The sequence below is a fragment of the Halictus rubicundus genome, chromosome 3 (genome assembly GCF_050948215.1).
Source record: "Halictus rubicundus isolate RS-2024b chromosome 3, iyHalRubi1_principal, whole genome shotgun sequence".
Taxonomy (NCBI): Eukaryota; Metazoa; Arthropoda; class Insecta; order Hymenoptera; family Halictidae; genus Halictus; species Halictus rubicundus.
In genome coordinates this window covers 4,795,659-4,819,354 of record NC_135151.1, presented here as the reverse complement: position 1 = coordinate 4,819,354, position 23,696 = coordinate 4,795,659, and the positions used below count along the sequence as shown (strand labels likewise).

General features: G+C 39.4%; 1 protein-coding gene across 1 annotated transcript in view; it reads right to left on the bottom strand.

The window, feature by feature from the left end:
* LOC143352209 (uncharacterized) overlaps window positions 1-23,696 on the bottom strand; it is a 129,568-nt gene that overhangs the window by 27,909 nt on the left and 77,963 nt on the right. The window contains exons 16-20 of the mRNA XM_076784536.1: window positions 13,975-14,114; window positions 11,585-11,687; window positions 10,549-10,574; window positions 4,835-4,909; window positions 4,572-4,758 (exon numbers count right to left, since the gene is read on the bottom strand). Coding sequence (XP_076640651.1) covers window positions 4,572-4,758; window positions 4,835-4,909; window positions 10,549-10,574; window positions 11,585-11,687; window positions 13,975-14,114 — 531 coding nt within the window. The remainder of the gene's footprint in view (window positions 1-4,571; window positions 4,759-4,834; window positions 4,910-10,548; window positions 10,575-11,584; window positions 11,688-13,974; window positions 14,115-23,696) is intronic.

Below are 23,696 nucleotides of genomic sequence, written 5' to 3'. Positions count from 1 at the left end.
TAGCAGCCGACGTGAAGTGTTTTTCGGAAGCCGTTCGCCGTTTCAATCACGCGTAGTATTTCACCGTGGGAAACCGATGAAAATCGGATAACGACGGACAACACGCGGGCAAGTGGCTGCGAAATGAAAGAGAACAAACCAGCCATTGCGCACCGAATGTTTCGCCGATTGTACTCCTTTATATAACGCGACACGTGAAAACCACAGCCTCGGTTCAAACGCGCCTATCGCTACTGTCAAATTCCGAGTTTTGTTTCGCTGCTTCCTACAACCCTTCGTCTCGCGATCATCTACAGTCAAAGAAAAAATTAAGTGGACTCCCTTTAAACGTTAACAACTTTTTAAAAATTAGCCCAAACAACTTAAATTTTTTTTAAGATGTTAGTTTACTAGGTAATGTATAAGAGAAATTAATTGAAAAATACGAAATTGCGAAGAAAGAAGTAAAGGTCACGATTTTTAACATTTTTATTTGTGCCTTTTGTCGGCAAGTTATCTAAGCAATTTCAAAAAAACTTTTTTTTACACGTTACCAAGTATACTAATTCTTCTAACGTCCCAAAAGAAAAGCTCAAATCGTTTGGTCCAGTTTTAAAAAAGTTATTTTTGAAAGAGTGTCCATTTAATTTTGTTCCCGACCGTCGCTTATGACGTGGTCTTTCTGCAAAATAAACATTTTCTGCATCAGTCGCCAGAAACAGACACCAAGTAAAAATTTATCTCTTCTTTTAAAAATTCCGATTTCCGAAGATTTGATTGAAAGACGATTAGAATCTTCGGAATAGTCAACATTATCAGACTGTCGATTTGATGCAGAGGTTTCACCACGAAAAAATTAAACATATTGTGGAAGATACGAAATAAAATTTTTAAATCGTTTCGTTTCAAGAGTTCTAGTAATTCCAGCGCAAGAGATGTTCTACGACCAGCCACTTTTCATCTGTCTAATAGCAAAGGACTCTTTAAAGTGTCGATCTCTCATCCTCGTTCCACTATCGACCGCTGACTAGAGGAACACGGCGAAAGCTTGCAGCGAGTTTCTTCAGAATAGACGGATGACAAAAGTCCTTCAGTTCTTGGATTTTTAGCTTTTAATCTGATTTTCTTTCAAAATGATAACGAAGCGCGCGGATAAATGAAAATTTAATTGAAGGTTATATTTCGGGACGAATGTAGGACGTACAGATTTTTATTCCCGTTCTATTCTTTATTAGATTTCATTTACCACATCCTGGAATATATTTTTCAAATGTTTAGTCTCCTTTATTTCGAAGTAACACAATTTATCTTAAATTCTTTTCTGAAATGAAAGAAGTAAAGATTAACTTTTTATATCTTGGAGATACTTTGAAGTATCATTTTCATTATATCAGTACCATGAGCAAAGTATGCTTAATTTTTACAAATTCGATCTAATCATATTAATAATATGTACACTTTTAGCATAGATTTGATGTTACTTGGACAGTCTTGGTATTTTTAGAATAAAGTTAGAGATTAAAGAATATATAATTCCAGACATAAAGTTAACATTGAGAAAATGTTACACGTCTCCGTAATCAATAGTACTGGTTGTTTCTTAAGTGTCGCGCCATTTCGATCACTCGTTCGAGTATCTACACGCGTGTGAAGTGCCTATAATGCAATTATTGAAACTCTGCTATGTTGACTTTTGCGTGATATTGGAGCAAACAAACAAACATACGGGTGTATAAATATCGGTGTTTCAAAATTTTATCAAATCGACCGAGCCGGATAAAACAGCTTCAAATCCGAGAAAAACAACGTCCAACTAAACATTTCGTATCTCGAAAATTGTAACAAAAAATATAGTAAAACGCGATGCAAAAACACCGTGTAAACATTCCCGGAAATTTCAAACACGAACGATCACATCCGACTTTTATCTCTAATAAGTTGAGACGTTTTTTTACTCCGTACAGGTTTCATGGCGAAACCGTTTTACTTGCAAACGTGTCCCCGGGGAAGATGCAGGTCACAAAGTAATGGCCCCATTCGACTTTCAAATGAAGCATCGCTCATTGTGTCACGACAATTTGATAGTCCAACACTTTTGAGACTTTTTGCTCGAAGATACTCGCGTCTTAACGAACGCGCGATCTCGAGTGGGCGACACAAAATTGTTTTAATCCCGGCTCCCACTAAATCACGTCCGCTACCCCCGGAGAAATTATTTTCTCTGCCCTTTCTTTTTTCTTTTTTTTTTTTGGTTAAATTTCCGGAGACTCCAGCGACCATGTCTTCGCTCGTCCTTTCGACCCTGCTTCTTCGTTACCATCTTGTCCCAGTTTGTGGCAGAAAAATGCAGATGGTTCAATCGGGCTCCAGGGACAGGAGCTCGCTCGACGGTGCAAATATGCGTTACTTTGCATAAGGATCGGTCGATCTTTAATCCTTGAGACCGCCTATCTTCTATGACGTGCTTTATATTCTTATCGCTGGACTGCGGCCGCCGTGTATTCGGATATTTGCCACGGAATCGAAAAAGGATTTCCTTCCCCGAAGAATTCCATCACACTTCCGAGAAAATCAACGTCTCCTTGAATTCGAAACTTTTCGCTGCCAAGTTTAACACTTGGACTTCGATGACGCAATAATAAAATCGATATACTCGACAATACGTTTAACAATCAACGCATTGTTATCGAATTGCTAAATGGGCGTCAATTTTGTTTCGCAGTATTGGAAACGTAGTGAGGCAACTAACCCTTCATACTGGGTCGTTCTAGACCCATACCTTTTTGCGTTTATGGGTTTTCACGTAAGACCCTTAAATAATCGTTCATAACACAACTTGATAAACAATTACAACTTTGTAACGTAAAAATGTCTAGTTCTTCTACATATTCTATGCTGTTTTGAAATGTTTCATACTTTACTGAACTACTAATTTATTATTTAATAATGTTACTTAATTGTTGTCCATTAACGTTATACATCAATCTGATTAATCAGATCATTCTGATGTTCTGTTTCCTTCATTTTTCGAAGTAACGACGATAGGATTCTACTGTTTTGTCCCATGTGCTCTCGTGTTCCTTTTAAACGAAAGCACCGACGTATATGACCTTGAGGAAATGATCGTCAATCTTAATAAGCTCCTAAAAACTCATTTTCATCCGTTTGTTAGTTCCAGTCTTATAATTTAATGAGAAAAGGGTGACACTATTTTTTACACGACTGTAAAATCAACAATTTTTAAGATATTGAATAATCCTTCGAGATTTGATCATAGGTCGAAGGAAACATTACTCCAAAAAAACGAATGTAAGGACAACATGATGCAAAGATATTTTTAAGCTTGAAATTTTGGCTTTTCTTTGAAGATGTTCAAGATATGCAAGCGATAGAGCACACGCAAGATCGGTTCAAACTTGTGGGATACAGTCAGGTCAGGAAATCGATTTAAGCTAATTAGCTAATGTGCGCCTTCCTATTCATCTAATTGGTTGCCTCTAATTTCCAGATCAAACAACTACTACGCAATCGGAAACTGATTGCGATTTCGCATGGTCAAATTGCGTAGCTAATGATCGACTGATCATGACTATTCGACGTAGCTGCTAACATAGAGCTCCTCGATCAGACATTGATTACTGGAATTAGTGCTGGCCTTACGTGAGGATCATTACAATTTTCGAACATGAATTCCTGTTATTGATCATGCTCCCGCGAATATCTATTACACGATACAAATGTGGGATTGGCTGATACGAAGGTAAGATTTTTTAAGGTTCAAATTAAGAAAAGGAGTAATACATTTATAAATAAGAATGCTATTAAAATCATTCGCCTAATACACTGGTCTACACAGACCCTTTAGTACAAAATATCGTGATCTTCGAGCCTAATCTTCGACCTCTCATTGGTGATTATTAACACGTTCACTGCCGTGTCACCCATATGTGGGTGACGGAATTATTTGTCCAGGTTTTAAAGTGAATTTTTATGTTAATATATTCATTGCACGAAATTTGATTAGGATCTGTAAAATGCAAGAAAGTTGGAAAGTTGGACTAAATATCATACATTTAATTTTTTTCAATTTTTATTTCATTAAATAACTGACTTTAAGTTCGTGCAATTTTTGAGGTCCCCAGTTTGGCAGTCAAGGTGTTAAACTGTGAATCCTTATACAAATTCTCATTTTGAAGAATTATTGTACAGAAATCTGAAGAAGAGAAGGCGGACCACAAGCGACGATATTTATCATCACTGGACTGCGGATTTTATGGTTTAATTGAAGAATATTAATGTACTAATGCCAGCTGATTGAAACGAATAAAGGAAAAATAAAAGATCCATTTTGCTTCTGTTTCTTGCGCTTGACCCGAACAACTTTTATTTTGCATAAAAATCCGCAGTCTAATCGCGACTAACGAGAGCACAGAGGAGCCTGGAGAAACGGCAAATATTCCTCAAGAACCATGGAACACCGAGAACAAATGGCTCGTCGTCGCTTCAGGGTAGACGCGGCGCCTAACGCTGACACCCGAAGGTACGCAGAAGTAGAATCGCGGTAACATGAAGTAGAAGCGTGAAGTACTTACAGTCGCCGAGAGGATACGATCTAGGTGGAGGAAGGTGTCCTTGAGTTCCACGAATTGGATGAACCTCGTGATAAGCTGCTCTCGCGTCTTGGTAACTGTTCTGCCTCTGTCCTCGATAGTTTTGCATTGCGTACGCCCCGGAGAAGATCCTCGTGTATCTCAAGTAGCATCCGCTCGGTATATGCAACTGAAAATGGAATTAGGTGGCATAGTTGGCGTATCTCAGTTTCTCGTTAAAATCGGCACGGAAGAGGTCCACTTACTGCGTAAACGTTGGACGGTATCGGCTGCGGCGGTCTACCGGGACACATCAGCATCCTTCTCCTATAGTATCGCGGCTAAATCATGAAATCAGATTAAGCAGGGTTTCTGATTGGATTCCATAGGTCGCAGTCCTGGCTGGTTCGGTTTAGACATTCGGATGCGGGCACACATAACGGGAAGCGAAATAAACAGTTATCTACCGTTGTCGAAAAGTATCCTGTTCATACAGTCGGGGACAAAAAGATGGGGCACGTTTTTTGAAATGTACATTTTAGTAAATTATACAGGCTGTTCATTTGAAAACTTTCCAATCGAATATCTCGAAAAGTGTGAAAGATATTAAAAAAGTGTAAAACACGTGTCCAAGGACTTCAAGAGGGAAAGAGGGGAGCAGTATCAGCCTTTTATTTAGGTGGCGTTTTCAAGGTGATTTGAAGGTCAACTTTGTTTTTTTTTTTTCAAATGGAAACCTATATTGTTTATTATGGGATCCTATTGTACGTAAAAAGACCAGCAATTTTCGTAGGAGAAACAATGTGTTTCGCAGGAAACACATTTTTAATATCTTTCATACTTTTCGAGATATTAGGCTGGAAAGTTTTCAAATTAACACAGTGCATTGTGCGCATACAGTCAGTCTCGTAATTGATGGCGCACACTTTAAATCAAAGTAACATTTTCATGCATGGACCCAACGACTTCAGTTTTTCTGCAAAGCTGGATTGATTAGTTCCCTAGATGGTAATGAAAATTTTGTAAAAATTGCGTTCCGTCTGAATCACGAAAAAAATAGTAATAGTTGCTTTTCACAACTTTTTTATTTGGGCTTGTAACGAAAATTAAAAAAGAAAATGTATTTTAACAACGCAGCAACAACAGTTTTAGCAAACAAACCAAATAAACAAGAGCAGTGTAAAACGATATATTTATTTACGAGAAGTTTTATTTATGTACTCTACTGAATAAAAATCGTTTTATCCGTGAGTGTACGTTTCGTGTAAGAAGATATCGGTGGAACTTTTTGTGAAAAGAGATGTTATACTGAGAATGATTTTTAGGAAGTATTTTTACGCAATAAATATTGTAGAATTTATATTGATAAATGTCCTGTGTGCACAAGTTATATTATTAGGTGTACACAGAAATTTCAATCCTCTATTCAATGTTCTATTATTTATATACACGACAAACAAGATGTGTTACCAATTGATATTAAAGTTGGTTATTTGGACACATCAATAGCAATGAAGCAATTGTCTAAAAATGCGGAAGATAATAATCGTTATAACGACAAATCTACGAACGGTTGAAAGCGACCAAAACTTTTGTATACACCTAATAGAACGTTTATTAGCCAATTAAATCCCCAGCAAATGAAATACATCGAATGACATGTTTACATTGAAGCAATCAATTTTTAAATAGAATTCTCTAGCTGCACCCAATGTTTTAAAAAGTTTGTTTACTACGTAGCCTCTGTATCAGTACTTCTGTGCGTTTAATACGTATTGCGTGAATTCTATTGCTATTGAAATACCATAGTGGCATTCACTTGGTCACAAGTAAGAAATGTCGTTTGGCAAACTGAAAGCAATAGACTGTGTAGGACGATAATCTCGCACGATCGACAAACACGTTCCTACCGTTCCCAATGCTCCCAGTGTACTGATTCGCGTGATTTATTAATCCGATGATACGTCAATTACGTCGCTAACGATTCAGCTATTGTACACGTAGATAATCAAGTATTTAATTAATAGACATTCGAACAAAACCGGCCGAGCGGTTAATTGATTTTCTATTGATACCGATGCTGCTGCGTTAGTAAAACAATCATGTAGTTGTCGATTAATTAAATTGCAATACAGTTACTGACGCCTCATACCAATATCGCCGTGTTGTAAAGTGAACGGTGGAAGCAATGCGAACCGTCGAGTACTATCAAACATTCCCATTTCCAATTTAAAAATTCAACAAAAATTGATTCTTGATTGATGTACAGGGTGTCCCAAAAATGTTGCACTTCTTTGACATGAACGATTCCTTAGGTGACTTGAAGTCACTTTTTCCTTTGCGAAAATGTTCTCCGCGGCTTCGTTAAAGAGTTATTAACGAAAAACGCGGACCAATCACGGCGCGACAAAAACAGACGGACAAAATTTCTTCAAATGACCTCGGGAATTAACCCTTTCAAGGAAATACAATATTTTTGGGACACCCTGTGTACCTACGTTTTGGTATGGTATATTATATGTCTCACTGCTATAATGTATCAGATATTAGAACTCCTGTTTTAGAAAAAGATGGACATCCACTGATGAGATCTTTCGGCGCATATTTTATTTTTCAATAAACGAAACAGATGCGTGACTGATGGAGACTTTTCTGCGCTGAATATAAATTTGAAAACCGTGCATCTCTGGTAGCTTCACTGTTCCATTTATTGTAGAAAAATAATTTTATAACGAACACAGTAGGCTGGGAAACGATGGTCTGCCATGATTTTTACAAATCTCTTTCTTTTATATGCAGCAAAACTGCACTGTACGTTGGTTAGTTAAAAACGCCAATATGTAGAACTCCCGCATGACGTTTTAACGTATTTATTTTTTCGTATCCTCTATTTCGTCATGTTCTCTATTATCCTGTTAAAAGTTCGAATTTCATATTGAAATTTTGAGACCATATTTTCAAGGTGTTACCGATTTATATAAAGCAATACGAATTTTTTTAACTAGTTAAATGAATTGCTCCATTTAAATATTGGGGGGCGATGAAGAAAAATGATTTTCAGTTTCGCGTTTATGCTGGCTAGTAATAAAACTGACCATGCCCCTTTGTCATTATTAAACAAACATTATACCGCTAATTTTTGAAAAATGATAAACATTTTCCAACTTTTATATAACAACATCTAGTAATACAAGTATCGTGTATTGTTACCAGTACGTTGAAATCTTGTTCTCTAATAATCAGGAACTGAAAACCATTAAAATCTCAAATTGGTTTATACACAGCCTGTTTTGATATTTCACTTCTCATTTAGCCTTAGCCATTGAATATCAATAATTTTTATGCCAAACGATAGTTTACGTCACTTGAAAATTTGCATTGATTCACGTCTTGATATAAACTATTATTTGGCACGAGAAAATGTCCCAACATCAGGGGATCGAAACGAGGCGAATTTTTGGGTCACACATTTCTAATATTCAGAAACTGAAATCTTCTCATTCAGCAGGTACGAATCTGCGCGGAAGTTGCGATTCGAGTATTAAAAATCTCGAAAAAGCTCGCAGATGTCAGCGTAATTGGCAGTCAAAGTAATATCGACGTACCGCACTCTCCCTAAACATTTTATCGTTTGAAATCGTATATTGAGCTTGCAAAGATTGCATCCGATAAGGAAAACGCGTTCTAACTGCAGAAATACGTGGAAAAATGCAGAATTCGCAGCGGACCGAGTTTCCACGTTTTCCTCGCCTTTGCATTCCGGAACAGGTATTTCCGTAACAAGAAGCTATCGGTTTTTGCAAAGTCAAAGCCCGGTTATAAAGTTGTCTGTCACTACAGTCCGCCTCGGAATCTTCGCTCGTAAATCGCATAATATAGTAAAAGCGAGCGGAGAGTGCTTCGAAATTTTTGAGGGAGGAAAACTCTCGAAACGGGTCAGCATCATCTCCAAAGCTTTTAGAATTTTTCTCTTCTCGCTGGTCGCGGAAAGAGTAGTGCAAAGATCTCTTGACGTGGTGGGGATTTCCGGATCATATAAAGTGCGCTTGTATTTCGTCACTGTCGAATTATGCGATGCCAAGGAATTTAAACGCGCCATTTTTGAAAGCTCAGCCCTATCTGCTTCGTCCCCACGCGAATAATATTCCCATCAAATTTATGTGCTGCATCAAGCCCTGGGTAATACACCATACCATAAACGGGATTCTATGTTTTAATAGCTTTTCACTGTGATTTTGTACACATAGCGCACAATGGAAGCACGAAAATATCCTTGTGTTAAAATATTCTTGTGTTTTGTGCACAGTGTATTATTCTTGTTTCTTACCTTAATTAATATATATCCTACCTCCGAGTATTGAAAAGTGTATTACAATTTCGATTCGCCAAAAGAAACTTTCGGAAATAAGAAACCTCCTCCGGAAAAGTGCTCAAACTATGCTTCAAAATTTCATCAAAATCGTTTCAATTAAAGCAGTAATTAGATTTTACTACAAAATGTTAACACAAAGTGGAAATCAAATTAATATGAAAGAGAGTATGCATATGCGAGGAGTATGATTGATTTAATGAAGGCATTCGTGTGCTTCGATATAGAAAATAATTATACGATCATGGGTAATTCACTAGCATTCAACTGTTTGGAACTTCGTTGCGTGTATTGATTTTTCAAAAATACGTTTATGCGAACATACCAAATGACGAATGGCGAATTCACAAAGCATATTCGGTCAGCACCAAATTGATCAGACATTACTGTTAAAACTAAGAATTGTATAAGTAATGAATAATTTGATACGCGAACAAATTTATAAAATATGAAACCGCTTGTATCATTCCCGTATGTATGCAAGTACTTTAATTAAACCCGACTGATTATAAATTCATTAAATTCCAATTTCGTACGGTCTCGTGAGCATTCAATTGGTTTGGTAATGGAAATTTGATTTTCAGTTGTAATTTCGATTCATTTTGGAATGTCAAGACCCGTCATTTAACCTCATTGCTTTTTGGAAAGTATGATGGTTTCGAGTGTGAAGTGTAGATGCATTTTGCATTTTAATCGAATTAATTTAGTTAGACATATTAATCTCTCCTTTTTGAACCCGCCATTTTGAACCATCTGCTTCTGAATATTTTGAAAAATAATTTATTCAACAACCATACAAGAACGAATGATTATACTTGCATAAAGCAGGTCTGGTTCGCAGTAACATTTTAAGGTACGTTCACATAAGTACTCCATTCTTGCAGAAGATGTGAAAAATGGTAAACTTCTTTTCCGATGGAAAATTGAAGCTCCAATTTATCCATATTTTTAAACATTTGACTAGATTTACAAAAAAATTTCAGTTTCATAACTTGAACAAATTGAACTTTCCGGAATTCGTTTGCAACTGGAGGTCTTATTTAAAAGTATTATCACTGAAATAGAATACTAGCATTTAAAACGTCCTTGTAATTCTAATCATTTCTAAGATACCCGACAATGTTCTCAATCTCAGCCTTTGCGGGATGCTTTCACTCCAGACACCACGGAAGATGATGGACAAAAAAGAAAAAGACCGAATAGTAAGAACTACTTGCTGCGAAAATTGCATCGACGTCCGCCTAACGCCACTTCAAAACGTTTCTTTCAAGGTCCGAAGCGGCGAACGCGTCCCTTTGAAACGGACAAATAAACGTCCACCGTTTTAGTTATAACCGTGCCAAAGTGAAAACCGCAATATCGTTAAGTAGTTCCTGTAACGGTGAATTTAGTGATAATTGAAACTCTATTGAGATAACGACGTGTAGAACATAACGTCGAATCTCCGGTGGTGGTTTGGGAAATGGAGGACGGCGGTGGGATGGTACCGTGAAATGAGCAAAACAAAGTTATGCTCCTGTATGGAAGAGGAACCAGCCAGGATTTCATCCTTTTACAAAGGTTATCCGGTTTTGCGCGAAAACCCAGGCCAGCGATTCCCTTTCAGCTCACCTCGGAATCTCGATGATACTCGGATTCTGAAAATGTACGAGAGGCCAGATAAGTTCGATTAATCGTTTTCTATCGTCGTTCGATCGACGTTATCGAGACGACGTCCTGCCGCATCGTATGATATCATAATTCTTTTCTTATCCACGCGATTCATCGGGGATTGTTTCATCGATGAATTCCCCCCACCCCACCCCCAAGGAATCCATTGAATTAATTGGAGCAACTCAATTATACAGGACAAGTGCTGGAGTGCAGGACATACAGTGCTGTAATCTGTTTTTTGTTACGTTGCTTTTTTATCGAGACGTCAGGGTGACCTTCAATTGTTTAATCGAAATATCTTCTCCCGAATTCGGATAAAGCACGAAATATTCCGTAAAGAAGTACCACACTAATTTTGCTTCAAATTAATATACAGGGTGGCCCTACTAAGTAAGGCCACCTAAATATCCCTTCAGGTTATTGTGATGCAAAATGTATTTGTTACGTAATGTGAAAAACTTTAATTTTCGAAGAACAAGGTCATTTCAAGGTCATGTTATTATACATATCTGAATACATTTTTCGATCAGTTACACGACGCAATTAAAAAGAAACGTAGTTATGAATCACAAAAACATCGATGACAAAAACTTGACAACTCCGAAAAAAAATATTCTTGCCGGATATTTGGTCCATTGACACCATGCACATTACATAACAAATATTTTTTAACCTGAAAAGATATTTAGGTGGCCTTACTTAAGAGGACCACCCTGTATATATTTGTTGTGTTCCAGTTAAGTGTCCAGGTCCAGCCCCCATTCCCCTAACTCTTTCGTTGCAGAACCTCGATTTTTGCACGTATTGTCGGTCCCGTTTCTTGCAATGAGCGAGGTTCTACTGTGTTCCTGATAATCGCGCACAGCCGATCAGCAGCTCTTCGGGCGGGATTATCGATATTCTCTGTGAGCACATATACACATTCGGTGGACGTCGTTTCTCGATATCGTCGATCATTCGCGGAACCCCGCGCGTTCGCATTACATAAATTTACCTCGCACGTGTATCGAGAAATGGCATTCTGCTCGATTTCCGGCTGCGTCGGAAGCGATGTAGCGCACGTTGTGTATGCCGGGGTACATCAGTTGTCCGGGTTCCTGTGCGGAATACACGCGGATTAACTTTCGACTGATGCGGAGGAGCCGAATCCTCCTTTCAGATTGAAACGCGAACGTTTCGCGCCGAGATAACGCGCGGCGGGCCCGACCGGGATTATTATCTAAAGTGCGAGAACGGCGCGCGAACGAGTTCCATTTTCATCGCTGCGACCAGCTTATCGGTCGATAACTTATCGTTCCTGACCACCCACAATTTCTCACCACTTGAATTTGAAATCAACCGGGGGCCCGGCCCCCGATCGGCTCTCCATTCAGTTACCCCGTCGATTAAATTCCGCTCTTTTTTCCGATTCCTTTTTCGCCCACTCACACTTTCCTTCATTATCGTTTCAGAACTTCACACCCGAATGCTATAATTACAGGACTGTCGATCCGATTCGTGTCGGAATTGTTTTAATCGGGCTAATCGAGCATCTATGAACGCTGCGGATAGATCAATAAATATAAATCTCTGACTTCGGTTTCGATCACGTAGAGAAACGAGTTTGGTGTCAGGTACATGTCAAAGGGGGAAGGGCAATTTATGAGGGGTGGGGGGTGATTAGGAATTTCGTTGTTGTCAGCTACGAGTATTGGAGATCGGGAAGGTCTATAGTTTTAAATGTTAAAGTCATTTTTATCGTTTGTTATCTTAGAAGGTGTCTCACCGAATGTTACCACCTCGAATTACGTCGTTGTTATTATTCGCAGTTTTGATAGAGATGAAACGGTTTCAAGAGATGCATATATTGGTGTTATTAGATTTTTGCAGATTCACTCAGAGAAATGTCACGGATATGCTGATAAGAGATCAAAGAATAGCATGCGTACACGATAGAAGTGACATTTCGAAATCCTCGGAGTACAATGTCGAGGCATTACTGTAATTACCCAATCTACTTACAGCCTGTCCATCGCGATGAAAGCACGGGCCTTTGAAGCCGTTTCTGAAACGAAAGATCAAAAATATTCGGCTCCGTAAAGGATTGGAACCAAACCCCGTGGAATCGCCGCCAAAAGCACACCTTTAAGTCGTATCGAGGTGGAAGCACGAAAAGGTAGAAGAAAGAAGAGCGTAATCCTCTCGCGCCGCCTTTTCTTCTCGGTTTCTTTTTCACCGTCGCGTCGCGTCGCGTCGGCCAGTCACCGATTTCGTGCTCGAGACACGATAGGGTAATTAATGAAGGGGCCGTTGGCCAGAGATAACCGCGAGATTGCTAAGTTCGATCGTTAGTGCGGAAGTTTTAATAAACCTCTTGCCAAGGAGGGAAAAACGAGAAGGGGACGAAAAGATAGGAGATGGAAAAGAGATCGGCCGTTTTAAGAGGCGCGGCGCACAGTGAGCTGGAAACCCGTTCTTCGTGTCCAAGATTTTGATTTTTTCTACACGACGAGGCAATTTATAAAAAATTAGGAACAACAGTTTTAACAATATCTCAATGCTGAATTTTTATAGAACTGGTATCTACAAAACTTCAAGACGAAATAATATGCATTTTCCTCGAATTGTTAGAGATTTCCAATTTTTTTAAACATGATCGCAACATCCGAAAAATCTGAAAAATATACACATTAATAATCACGGTGAGACACAACTAATATACTAATGTGAACGTGGTACTCTGAAAACTTCAATATAAAATCGGCAATTTTACGATTCCGGATTTTATGAAAAGTCCATTTTGCAACCGGGTATTTTATTTTTTTTTCGGGTGGACTGTTCATGAATTTTTTCGTAATTTTTCGTTGCGTCGAACGGAAGAAACAGAGCATAATTCCTAAAAGCGTGCTCACCCTGTAACTACCCTTGTGGTAGAGGTACCGACTGGAAACTTGCCACAGAGAGGTTTCTTTGGGAGCCCTGTCGAATGGTGTGACGAAAACACAATTTGGTTTGCGGGCGCTTTCGACCATCTTTCAATAAAGATCAAAAAATTTTCTTTCACAGAAAATCGGGGTCACCTCGATTACGAAGTTTAACAACATTTTCAAGAAATACGCTGTGCGCTTACCACGAATGTTCCAACTTCGTTGGATAGTTTCGTTATTATGGATTTTTTCCTGCTTTTTGGCCAAAGCGGCGTTTCGCGGCGCAGGATATGCGTTCGAGAGCGCGGAGGGCGGGGAGGTGGCGGTTAGACAGTGAAATAAAGGTTCAGTCGCGAAAACGTCATCTTCCCGAGATCAAACGGCCGAAATTTTACGGGGGGTGGGAGGGAGGGAGGGGGTGAAAGCGGAGACGTGAAGGCAACGACGAGGATTACACTCGAACTCGATGTCTACTCACCCTCGTTTTGTAGACCCGGTCGACGCCGACGTTGTCGGCGAATGTTGGCTCCTGCCAGAATATTAAGCGATTTCGTTCGCCGGGGCTTAGTCGCACTTCAAAGGACGTCGGGCACGTCGAAACTTTCGGGTTCTCGGTGTCTGGAAATGATAATATAATCAGCTGTCAGTATGGCAAACAAATTGCACCGTTTTCGCGGCAGGGTCGCCCAGGGGATTTACGGATTTCGGCAGGTCCGACCCTGGTTTCGGACTAGCTCAACAACTCTGTTTCCTGCTATCCTGTTTCGTTTCGCTTCCGCGTGGAGAACGGCCCAGTACGTACACTGTCGCTCAAAAGTTGTAACGACACTAATTTATTTTATTGTACAATGTTTATTTGTAAGTTTTCTCATATGTGTCCCACCTTCCCCTTCTACGACGCTGTTTTCCCACGCTTCCACCACGGCCCGGTCACGTGACGCGTTTAGTTTCTGTCGTGCGTGTGTCACAATGTCAAATTGTGATAGGGTAACTTTTTTTTGGCCCTCGATTCGAGTCAATTCCCCTAATCTGGCGACTCTGATAGCAACCAACGCGGCTATACCACGAGGTCCAGTTGTAATACATTGATATTTAGCAAAAATATTCTATCGACTAATAAGATCCCACATATATTACAATGAAAATCGCTGAAAACTTGAAGAAACCTGAAAAAGTATTAACCGCTACGTAACTATTTTTAGGTGGTCACAATTAAAAAAGTGTCCAGTGTACTTTTGACTGGCAGTATACAGTGTACACAACGTAACACGTGGTACACGTGTGTAACAACCACGATGTCGCATCCCACACGATGAAAGTCAAATTAATTTTATGCCCGTTGCTATTGAATACCGTAACGGCTGGCACACGCTCGGAGAGCTTGTGAATTTTCATCGTTAAATTTTTTGTTTGTGTTTTACACAGTATTTAATACGGCGTTTCAACTACGAACGCGGTTAACCATTGAAATGATGGTAGCGGAAACCGTTGGCGAAAATTGTGAGCAACGAAAACGTAGGCTAAATATTGAATTGTAATGAATGCCCGATTTCATGGATTCGTGTTTGCTTACTTTCAAAGTGATCGTATGACTTGGAAAAAGCGAATCCATATGAAAAAAAAAAAATAATAATTGAAAAAGTATAAATAAAATCGTACTCTGAAAAATCTAAATAAAATCGTCTCTATAAAATCGTGTAAACTGAAATAGAATGGAGCTTCGATTTCGATTAAATGCGCATGTTATGCAACAAGGATTATTGTTAGCAGAGAAGTTTGTCCATTGCTCAGAATAGCTTATTTATTGTCAGTACGAAAGGTGAAATACATAAATTTTCATCATGCCAGTGCATATTTCTGAATTAATCTTCATACAGATTTACTCCCTTTTGGTTTGCGTGTGCATTCAATCATCCTTTGATAATGTTTAACGAGTCTTTTAATTTATTTGGTATACACGAGAGACAAATTTTGCGTTTACGAAGCTCTTACTAAAATTCATTACCATTTTTTAATTTACTATTGCTATTACTATTGCTATTAGTTCAAGAGTTCGAGAACTTTCTGACGACTTTGACCAGTTACTATGAATACAAGTTACATTTATTAAAAAGTATTACACTCCTGTAGAATAATTTTACTATAACTTTTTAGTGAAACAATTTTAACCAAATTTTATGGAGAGTATTCGTGAAGATAATCATTTCCATAGAGAATGAGGTAGAACAAGTAATATAGAGTAAGAAATAGCTAAGCAACGCAGCGCCAGAAGAGAAAATTTAATTGACCAGGTATTCCGGGAGATTTTAATACAAATATCAGCACCTAAAATTTCAACGTGGCCGAAAATTAACGTGACATTTGGTCTAGACCGTTAAAACCTACTAAAGCTAATTCAAATTAATATTGTTGGTGCTACCCGTAATTGGAGATATCTTTTTACTGTAATTTAATTGCATATTTTTAACACTCAGGAATATTCATGAAGGACTTCAAATATTTTATTTCACAGTATCTCTATATTAGGCTCATCAAGAAGTACTTTCACCTTTTCCTGTATCGCTTGCATTATTATGTAATTAGACTGCGGATTTGTATGCAAAATAAAAATTGTCGAGAGCAATTTCCTGCAAAGTAATATGCAATTAGAAACAGTGAGTTCCTCTAGTTCTAAAAGAATTCACAATTTTTCGTTAATTAAAAAAAAAAGATAAAGATAAAACATAAAGATAAAAATAAATACATTTCAGTTTTAAAATTTAAAAAAAAATTTTTTTATCTTGGACTGACGTTTTTCTCAATTTTTTCGATATCAATTTGTTTTATGAAAAAAGTAATACATAAAAGACTCACCCTGTTCAGATCTACAAGTTTTGTTTAACATAGTTTTCGATACAGTCAATAATTTAGAAGGTATTCGAGGAAAACGTTTTTATGAGCATTTCATTAATTATTTTAATGTTTTTCCGTTGTCCGATAGAGCTCAAATTCTGCACAGATTTTTTTTTATTGATAGGAACAATCCTGAGAGGAGCCACCCGGCCCTTTAAATGTTATAAATCTAAAATGTTCAATTCACAGTCTGTATCATCGATCCACAATTAGATCCTTCGGTAATAATTGGTGGTCGCCTGTCAGCGAAAATTCTATTACGAAGTACGTGAAAGCACACGGTTAAATGACATTAAGCTGATTGTCAGCAAAAACCAGACGTATCGGTTCTCACGGCTCGTAGAACAAATTGTACTCGTTCTCAATCAATTTTCCCGGCCGGTTCCAATTGCAATTATAGATAGCGCGGTGACACGTCGCCTATTCACGGGACGCGGTGCTTACAAGTTTATGATCCCTAATTAAACTGGACGCGGGATCGCTCGACGTGGGGCGAATCGCGTTACGAAACGCCTCGCCAAGGTGGCGTGACACAATTAAAAGTTTCGGGAATCCGATTTAATAGTCCGACGATATCCTTCACGGCTCCGCTTACGTCAGAGAAGTTAGCTCTCCCGGCCGCTGGACACCGGACGTGCATTTATCAGAATGAATTAAATTGAAATAGTTCCTTAATCGTGGTTCTTTTTAATTAAATACTTGGCGGCCGTGGTATCGCGGAACTTTTCTTTGCGTGCTCCACCACGTGGATTTTCAACCTGTCTGTATTTTCAAATTTGATTCTCGTCAGAGCTAAGAGAATTAGGTTAATGGATCTGTTATACCGAGTATGCGCCCGGAACCCTTTTTTACACAATTTCGAAATAATACGGTCCAAAAAAAGAAAGATACGTTTGTACAATACAATGGAGCCAAAAAGTATTCGAACACTAAATTCTCCAGTCTTGAGTGATCATTTCGTTAAAAACAAATTTTACCATAATAAACTCATCATAATAACCTCATTTTAAAGCTTCTACTTTTACTAACCGTCATTCATTTTCGCCAAAGAAAATTTCGTACGACGCGACAGGTGGAAAACCGAAGACGTGTTTCACAATTTGTACATACATTTCACATTTTACGATATTGTAAATGGAGAAAGTGCATTGGTGTCTTGGCAACAGATTTCTAAAAACTGAAGACAGGTTTCACAATTTGTACATATATTTTACATTTTACAATATTGTAAACGGAGAAAGTGCATTGGTGTCTTAGCAACAAATTTCTAAAAACTGAAGACAGGTTACACAATTTATACATATATTTTACATTTTACAATATTGTAAAAGGAGAAAGTGGATTGGTGTCTCGGCAACAAATTTCTAAAAATTGATAAATAAAAATAAGCCGTTTATAAGGATGTTTTTCGCCTAACGATAACAACACTTAAGATGGCCGACTACTGGGAACAATTATACCGTATCGCAGAAAGTGAGTTTGGGGTTGGGTTTCCTGAATCGTGATCTCCCGGCGACAATTTTTCCGGGACACGTTCAGCCGATAAACAACCGGTGCGCGGCCCACGGTGCCGCCTTAATCGTCGTAATTAGTTCACTAAGAAACTCCTGCGCGACAGTTAAATCGGCCTTCTCGAGCAATTAAGAATTACCGCGGGCAGTCGGCCGGCCCGGCTGGATCAACGGAGAGGCCTGTTTCGTGTAATTGCATATCGACTGGCTCGATCCATCCAGGGTTGCACCTGTACCACGTTCGATCGCCTCTGTCCACCGGAAGGAACTTGCTTAAAGGGAGTTTCGCGAACTGCTGGAATGAGTAATTAAGCGGAACCCGGCTAAGTGCACTTTGCTGGTGGGACCAAAGTTCTTCTCAGTATCGAGGACCCGTTACCAATGCAACCGGGCACGGTTTCGTTGACTGTCCTCTGACTCTCTCTCTCTCTCTCTCTCTTTCTCTCTCCCTCTCTCTTTCTCTCTTGAAAAAGTTTCCTTTTATTACGGTGATCGATCGTTAGGCTGCTCCCGTCGTTTGCACATCCTCATTCCACCCCGGCTCGCGGTATAGCGTCTTTCACATTTCATCGTGCCATTTCTCCCCAGCCGAGGGTGAATCGCGGTTTCGTAACTCGACCGATTGTTCGCTAATGTTCTTCGATCGGCCCTCTCACCCCCCCCCCTCCCCCACCCCCGTTCAATTGGCGAACGCTTTTGTTTGTCTTTGGCTAAATGCTACTACTGTTAAACCTGCATCATGCAGCTCTCTGCGGAGCCCCCACAGTTTATCTTTCCACGGTGAAATTCTTCTTCGGAGATTGCCAAGCTGATCGGACTGCCGCGGCGCCAACAAGAGAAGGATAAACGTGGACCGAGATGGAATTGAATTTTAGAAGCGCGGACAAATCGTTATTAGAATTATTACCTAACCTTCTGTGGGCAACCTGGGTAGTTGTTTCTTTCCAATATTTATTTCTTCCCGTTAGTGCTCTGAACGTTAAACATTTGACGTTCCAACCCTTGTGCAGGGCGTCCAATTTAAAATTTCGCACGCGATTAAATTATTTTCCAAGCTACAGCTCGTTGTCAAATTTATTTTAAACAAAACTTACCCTGTTTCGAGTGAAACGTCTTATGGTGGTCACAAATCTTCTGTAGATGCACACGGATTATATGAGCGAGACTGCCTCAGGGTGAGGCAGAGCGAGGCTGCCTCGGGGTGAAGCTGCCTAAGGGCGAGACTGCCTCGGGGTGAAGCTGCATCAGGGCGAGGCTGCCTCGAGATGAGGCTGCCTTGGGGAGAGCTTGCTTCAGGGTGAGGAAGGGTGAGGCTGCCTCAGGGCAAGGCTGCCTCGGGGTGAGGCAGGGTGAGGCTGCCGGGTGATTTCTTGTGAGGCACGCAAAGTATCTGTCCCGAGCCTCTAGGATCTACGCAACGTACACCTCTGCTGACCGGGTTGCCGTATTTCAGGAGGATTTTTAATTGATAATAACAAAAAAAAAGCCGCCGCAGCCGCTTTAAAAATGAAGCCGATATCGCAATTTTTTAATGTGAACTGGCTACTAAAAAATTATAATTCAGATAAAGCGTTTGTAACTCTGTGTCAAAATGTCACGTTAAGCTAAATTTTGAACGCCACTAAATAACCTTGAATGACCTTGGAAGACGAAAGTGTTAGGAGTCAGTGAATTCGTCTCGGGGCAGGCTACACGCTTGGCTAAATAATACAGTTCGGTATGAAAAATAGAGAGATCACCTTGACCACCATAAGATATCTCCTCCGAAAGAAAGTTTAAATGGTACCCTTTGTAAATTATTGTAGGTCCTTTAATTTTTTGAAAGCCTAGAACAGTATAAAAAATAGACCACGAACATCAACGACTCAGGTTTTCCACGGAAGGTTCAAAAGAACATGCGTGTCCACGGAGGGTTCAAAATCAAAATTGCGTTGCATTACTTTTTTTTTTTTTTTTGATGTTACATTATAACAAAAATATTAAGCGTGCCAATTTTATTGCTCCCCTATATCATGTTTGTGTCACGACTCTTGTATCAGTTATTGGATGATACTAGATATTGGTATTTTACTCGGCACTGTTTAATATTTATCCGTTTCATAAATGTCAAATATTGTGTACAAATGATAAGCATCGGTTTGAAAATAGATGACCGCGCGATGCGAAAGGAAAAAGGAAATTGCTGTGGCACAATATCAAAGCCCGCGCGCAGACTGTCTTTTCAATCCAGCTGGTGTTATAAATGCCGGGGTTCGATCGTGATGGTGTGCGTTTAATAAGCGAAATATTGCCTGCCAAATTAATTTTCGACAATGGTATCGACGTACGAGAGCCCAACGGTTGCGTGACGTTTCATATAACAGAAGCGAGGATTTAATTGGATGGTCTTGCACAAACTCACTTTCTACATAGGAGCCATTGCGGAAAGTGATAATCGTTTGCGAACCATTTCTTTCGCAGTTTCGACCGAACTGTCTGGTGCAGCGGTCGCGTTGTTGGATGGGCGATTGAAAAATACTTGAACAAACTTTTGCGAAGAAGTGATCGCGTGTCGATGATTCAGCAATTATCATGCGAGTGATTCGAGCTGTTCCATTGAAACCAATCGCAAAGATCAAATTGTCCGAAAGATTCTACTAAAGTCTAAAAGATTTTATCATCAATATGACTGTAATGTTGCAACGTGCGTAAATAAATTATATACGAATGTTTATGTCGTAACTGTTTTTGCAGGATAAAATTTTTGGGGATATTTTTTGAGATAATATTTTTTATCTTAACTATGTTTCTTTATAAAAATTATTACTTTCATTAATTCAATAATTTCATCGATTAATTTTACCATTTTAAAACTATTGTCCCTTGTATTTCAGAAATTTGTATATACTATGCATTGTGTATATTGTAATTGTTATTATCGATGTACAATATGGTACTAGACTCGAATGACTGTTTAATTTTTACTTTGAATTTAATTTAGTTTAAATTAATTTTTATCGAAATGATTATAACAGGAAATGAAATTGCGCTCAACTCGCAGTTTCTTGAAATTAATTTCGCGCCAAATGGAAAATTGCAGAAGCGACTCGCGGACGTATGTATACCGTAAACATGATAAATAGAATTACGCATTTACTTGTATGATTTCCAGCGCGTCGAGTGCTGTTCGAGTGTAATTCATCGAATTGTTTTCCAGGTAATTTCACTCGGAATAGGTGGTGACGTCTCTTTTCAGAAATGGTACTCAGCCGGTAATCGCGAACGGCAAGCGAAAGTTTGCCAGTGACAGAATGGGCGAAAGATTCCGCCATCGTCGGTTATTCGAATTTCGCGAAGAAATTAACTCGCCGAGCAGAAATGCTGGCCCCGGCCGACAATGGCACAATCGACTTTTGTAATCGAGAAAAGCAACCGCAATTTACGGGCGACGCTCGAGTGCGAATTAAACGCTTCGAGTTAAATGTGCAAAATGTCACGCTATCGGCTGCAATTTTACTGTTGCCCCTTTGTCGTTCCGCGTTCGACGAATTCTCGTCGCGAAAATGGAAAACGCCTATACCGAGAGCCCCGCAATTGTTTCTCGCATAAACCCTTTGATTCCGAACGATGATCGAACCGTAACACAGTGGAATATCAAAATATTAGAATAATATATCGAAGAAGTATTTGAACACTAAATACTCGAATCTAGAACAATTTCCTATATTTAATCTGTGATCATTTCGTAAAAAAAAATAGTACAACCATAATTTTAGACTCATTCTAAAGCTTGAAGCTTCTACTTTCGCAAAGCAGTGTTCATTTTCCTACAAGATATTTTTACAGGATGGATATTTAGGGGGGGAGGGGTCGGTCCTCGAGTAAATCAGTAAAATTAATGCGAATTTTTTGTAACTTTTGTAATTGATTCAAACAAAAACTGAGGAATGTATTAAGGTGCCCCGGTCCCCCCTACACGATCATGCTTCAAGTTCTTTCAATTTCCGTCGTTCGGTAAAGCCTAACGATTAAAGAAATCTATTTCGGATGGGAAAATTCAAGCATCAATCAGGTGCTCAGCCGAATGTGAAAATCTCGAAAGACGGTTAACCAAACCGAATGGCAAATGATCGAGAAATTAAGGACGACTGTGCTTCCCCCAAATCCACGATTTTGACGGGCACTTCTCATACATCATTTTGACATAACACGCTCGCTTGCTTACGAAATGCAATGCTGCCATGTTCCCGTTCCCATCTCGCGCCGTCTTACAAGGGATCTCCGTGAATTCTCTGACCATGTTGGAGCGAAACATGTTGCGTAAGCAGTGTACAAGGTTTTCTTATGGGTTCGATCTGTTTTCCCTAACGTTCGTTCGCCGGATCTTAAAGTGTCGCGCGTTATTGCGGCGATCGCTTGTAACGCGGTCGGATCGCTGCTGTATTGTCGATGTTGTTCGGGGGAGAGAGAGAGAGAGAGAGAGAGAGAGAGAGAGAGAGAGAGAGAGAGAGAGAGAGAGAGAGAGCAAAAGAAACGGATAAATCGATAAAATCTCGACTTTACGGGGCTGTTCGTAACGGAGTCAGAGTGTGTCGAGGACTCGGGGCAAATGCCAGAAAGCTGACATTAATAATAGAGACGTTGTACACCGAACAATCGCGGGGCCGTACGTTCGGCTCGACGGTTACGGGGAAAAATGCAAAAACAAAAGGGCCACGTGAGAAGGCCTGTTCCCGCGATGATATGTGACTGCGCGCGCTCGCGATTCTTTCCGTAGAAATGCCTCCGGGCTACCGGGGAGCTATTATCTCGCGGTTAAACAGCCCGATCGTAAATCACGCATAACCGAGATCAAATAATACCGCTAAACAACGTTTCCATTCGAGCTATCCGAGCAACCATTCATTCTCTTCTACTTTACACGGTATTGTTCCAACTAGTTCTGGAATGCGTACTGTACTGTCAAAACATTACTGACCTACAAAACATCACTGCCTTTGAGAGCTTCGCTGTGTCTATTGTGCTTAATTCTATTGTAGGCCATTGATATTCTCTGCAGCGAATGTATCGTTGTAACGCGTGCGTGGGCAAATCGGTAACGGAAATAACGGTTTCGCTTTGGATCGCGAGTGTGCAAAAATTATTACGTTTAAAACAGGAATCTTTATAATTAGGGTTGTATACTGTAGCTGTCCGACGTTATTGGGTCACGGCAGATTTAATTTATTACAGGCAATATTCAAATTATTCGTAAATACAGCGTCTACTCGATATTTGTCCAAAGCACGGGTCTCGCCAGGGACATATATCGGCTAGAATATACTATTCTTGATTGACGCCACCGTTAAGTATGAAGTGTTTTTTTTAGCAGTAAAATATAGAGTTACCGTCATTGAGTTACCTAATTCAGTATCCGTCTTGTAATTTAATGTTCGGTTTCTTTGAAATTGTATGGTAACGCAGGACATTTCAAAACACTTCACTGTCTCATAAACATTCGAATAAGTAAAAATACCGAGTACATAATAAACAGACACGTCAACCAGGTACATGCTTATCGTCATTTGCACGCATGCGCGTCTATTTTGCATACTTGATAGCTTATGTTCTTCTATTTCGAGGAAAGTGGAATGCATGTTACAATTTCAATCTTAAGTATCTATTTAGAATTTTTTCTTCGGTTGGCAATCATTCTTCTGCAGAGTGCTGCTTGACATGTACTGAACGTATAATTTATAGTTCGCGAACCGTGACACTTTAATCAAAGATCGTGACACTTTAATCAACGACATTTACTACACTTAGGATGTCTTATTAT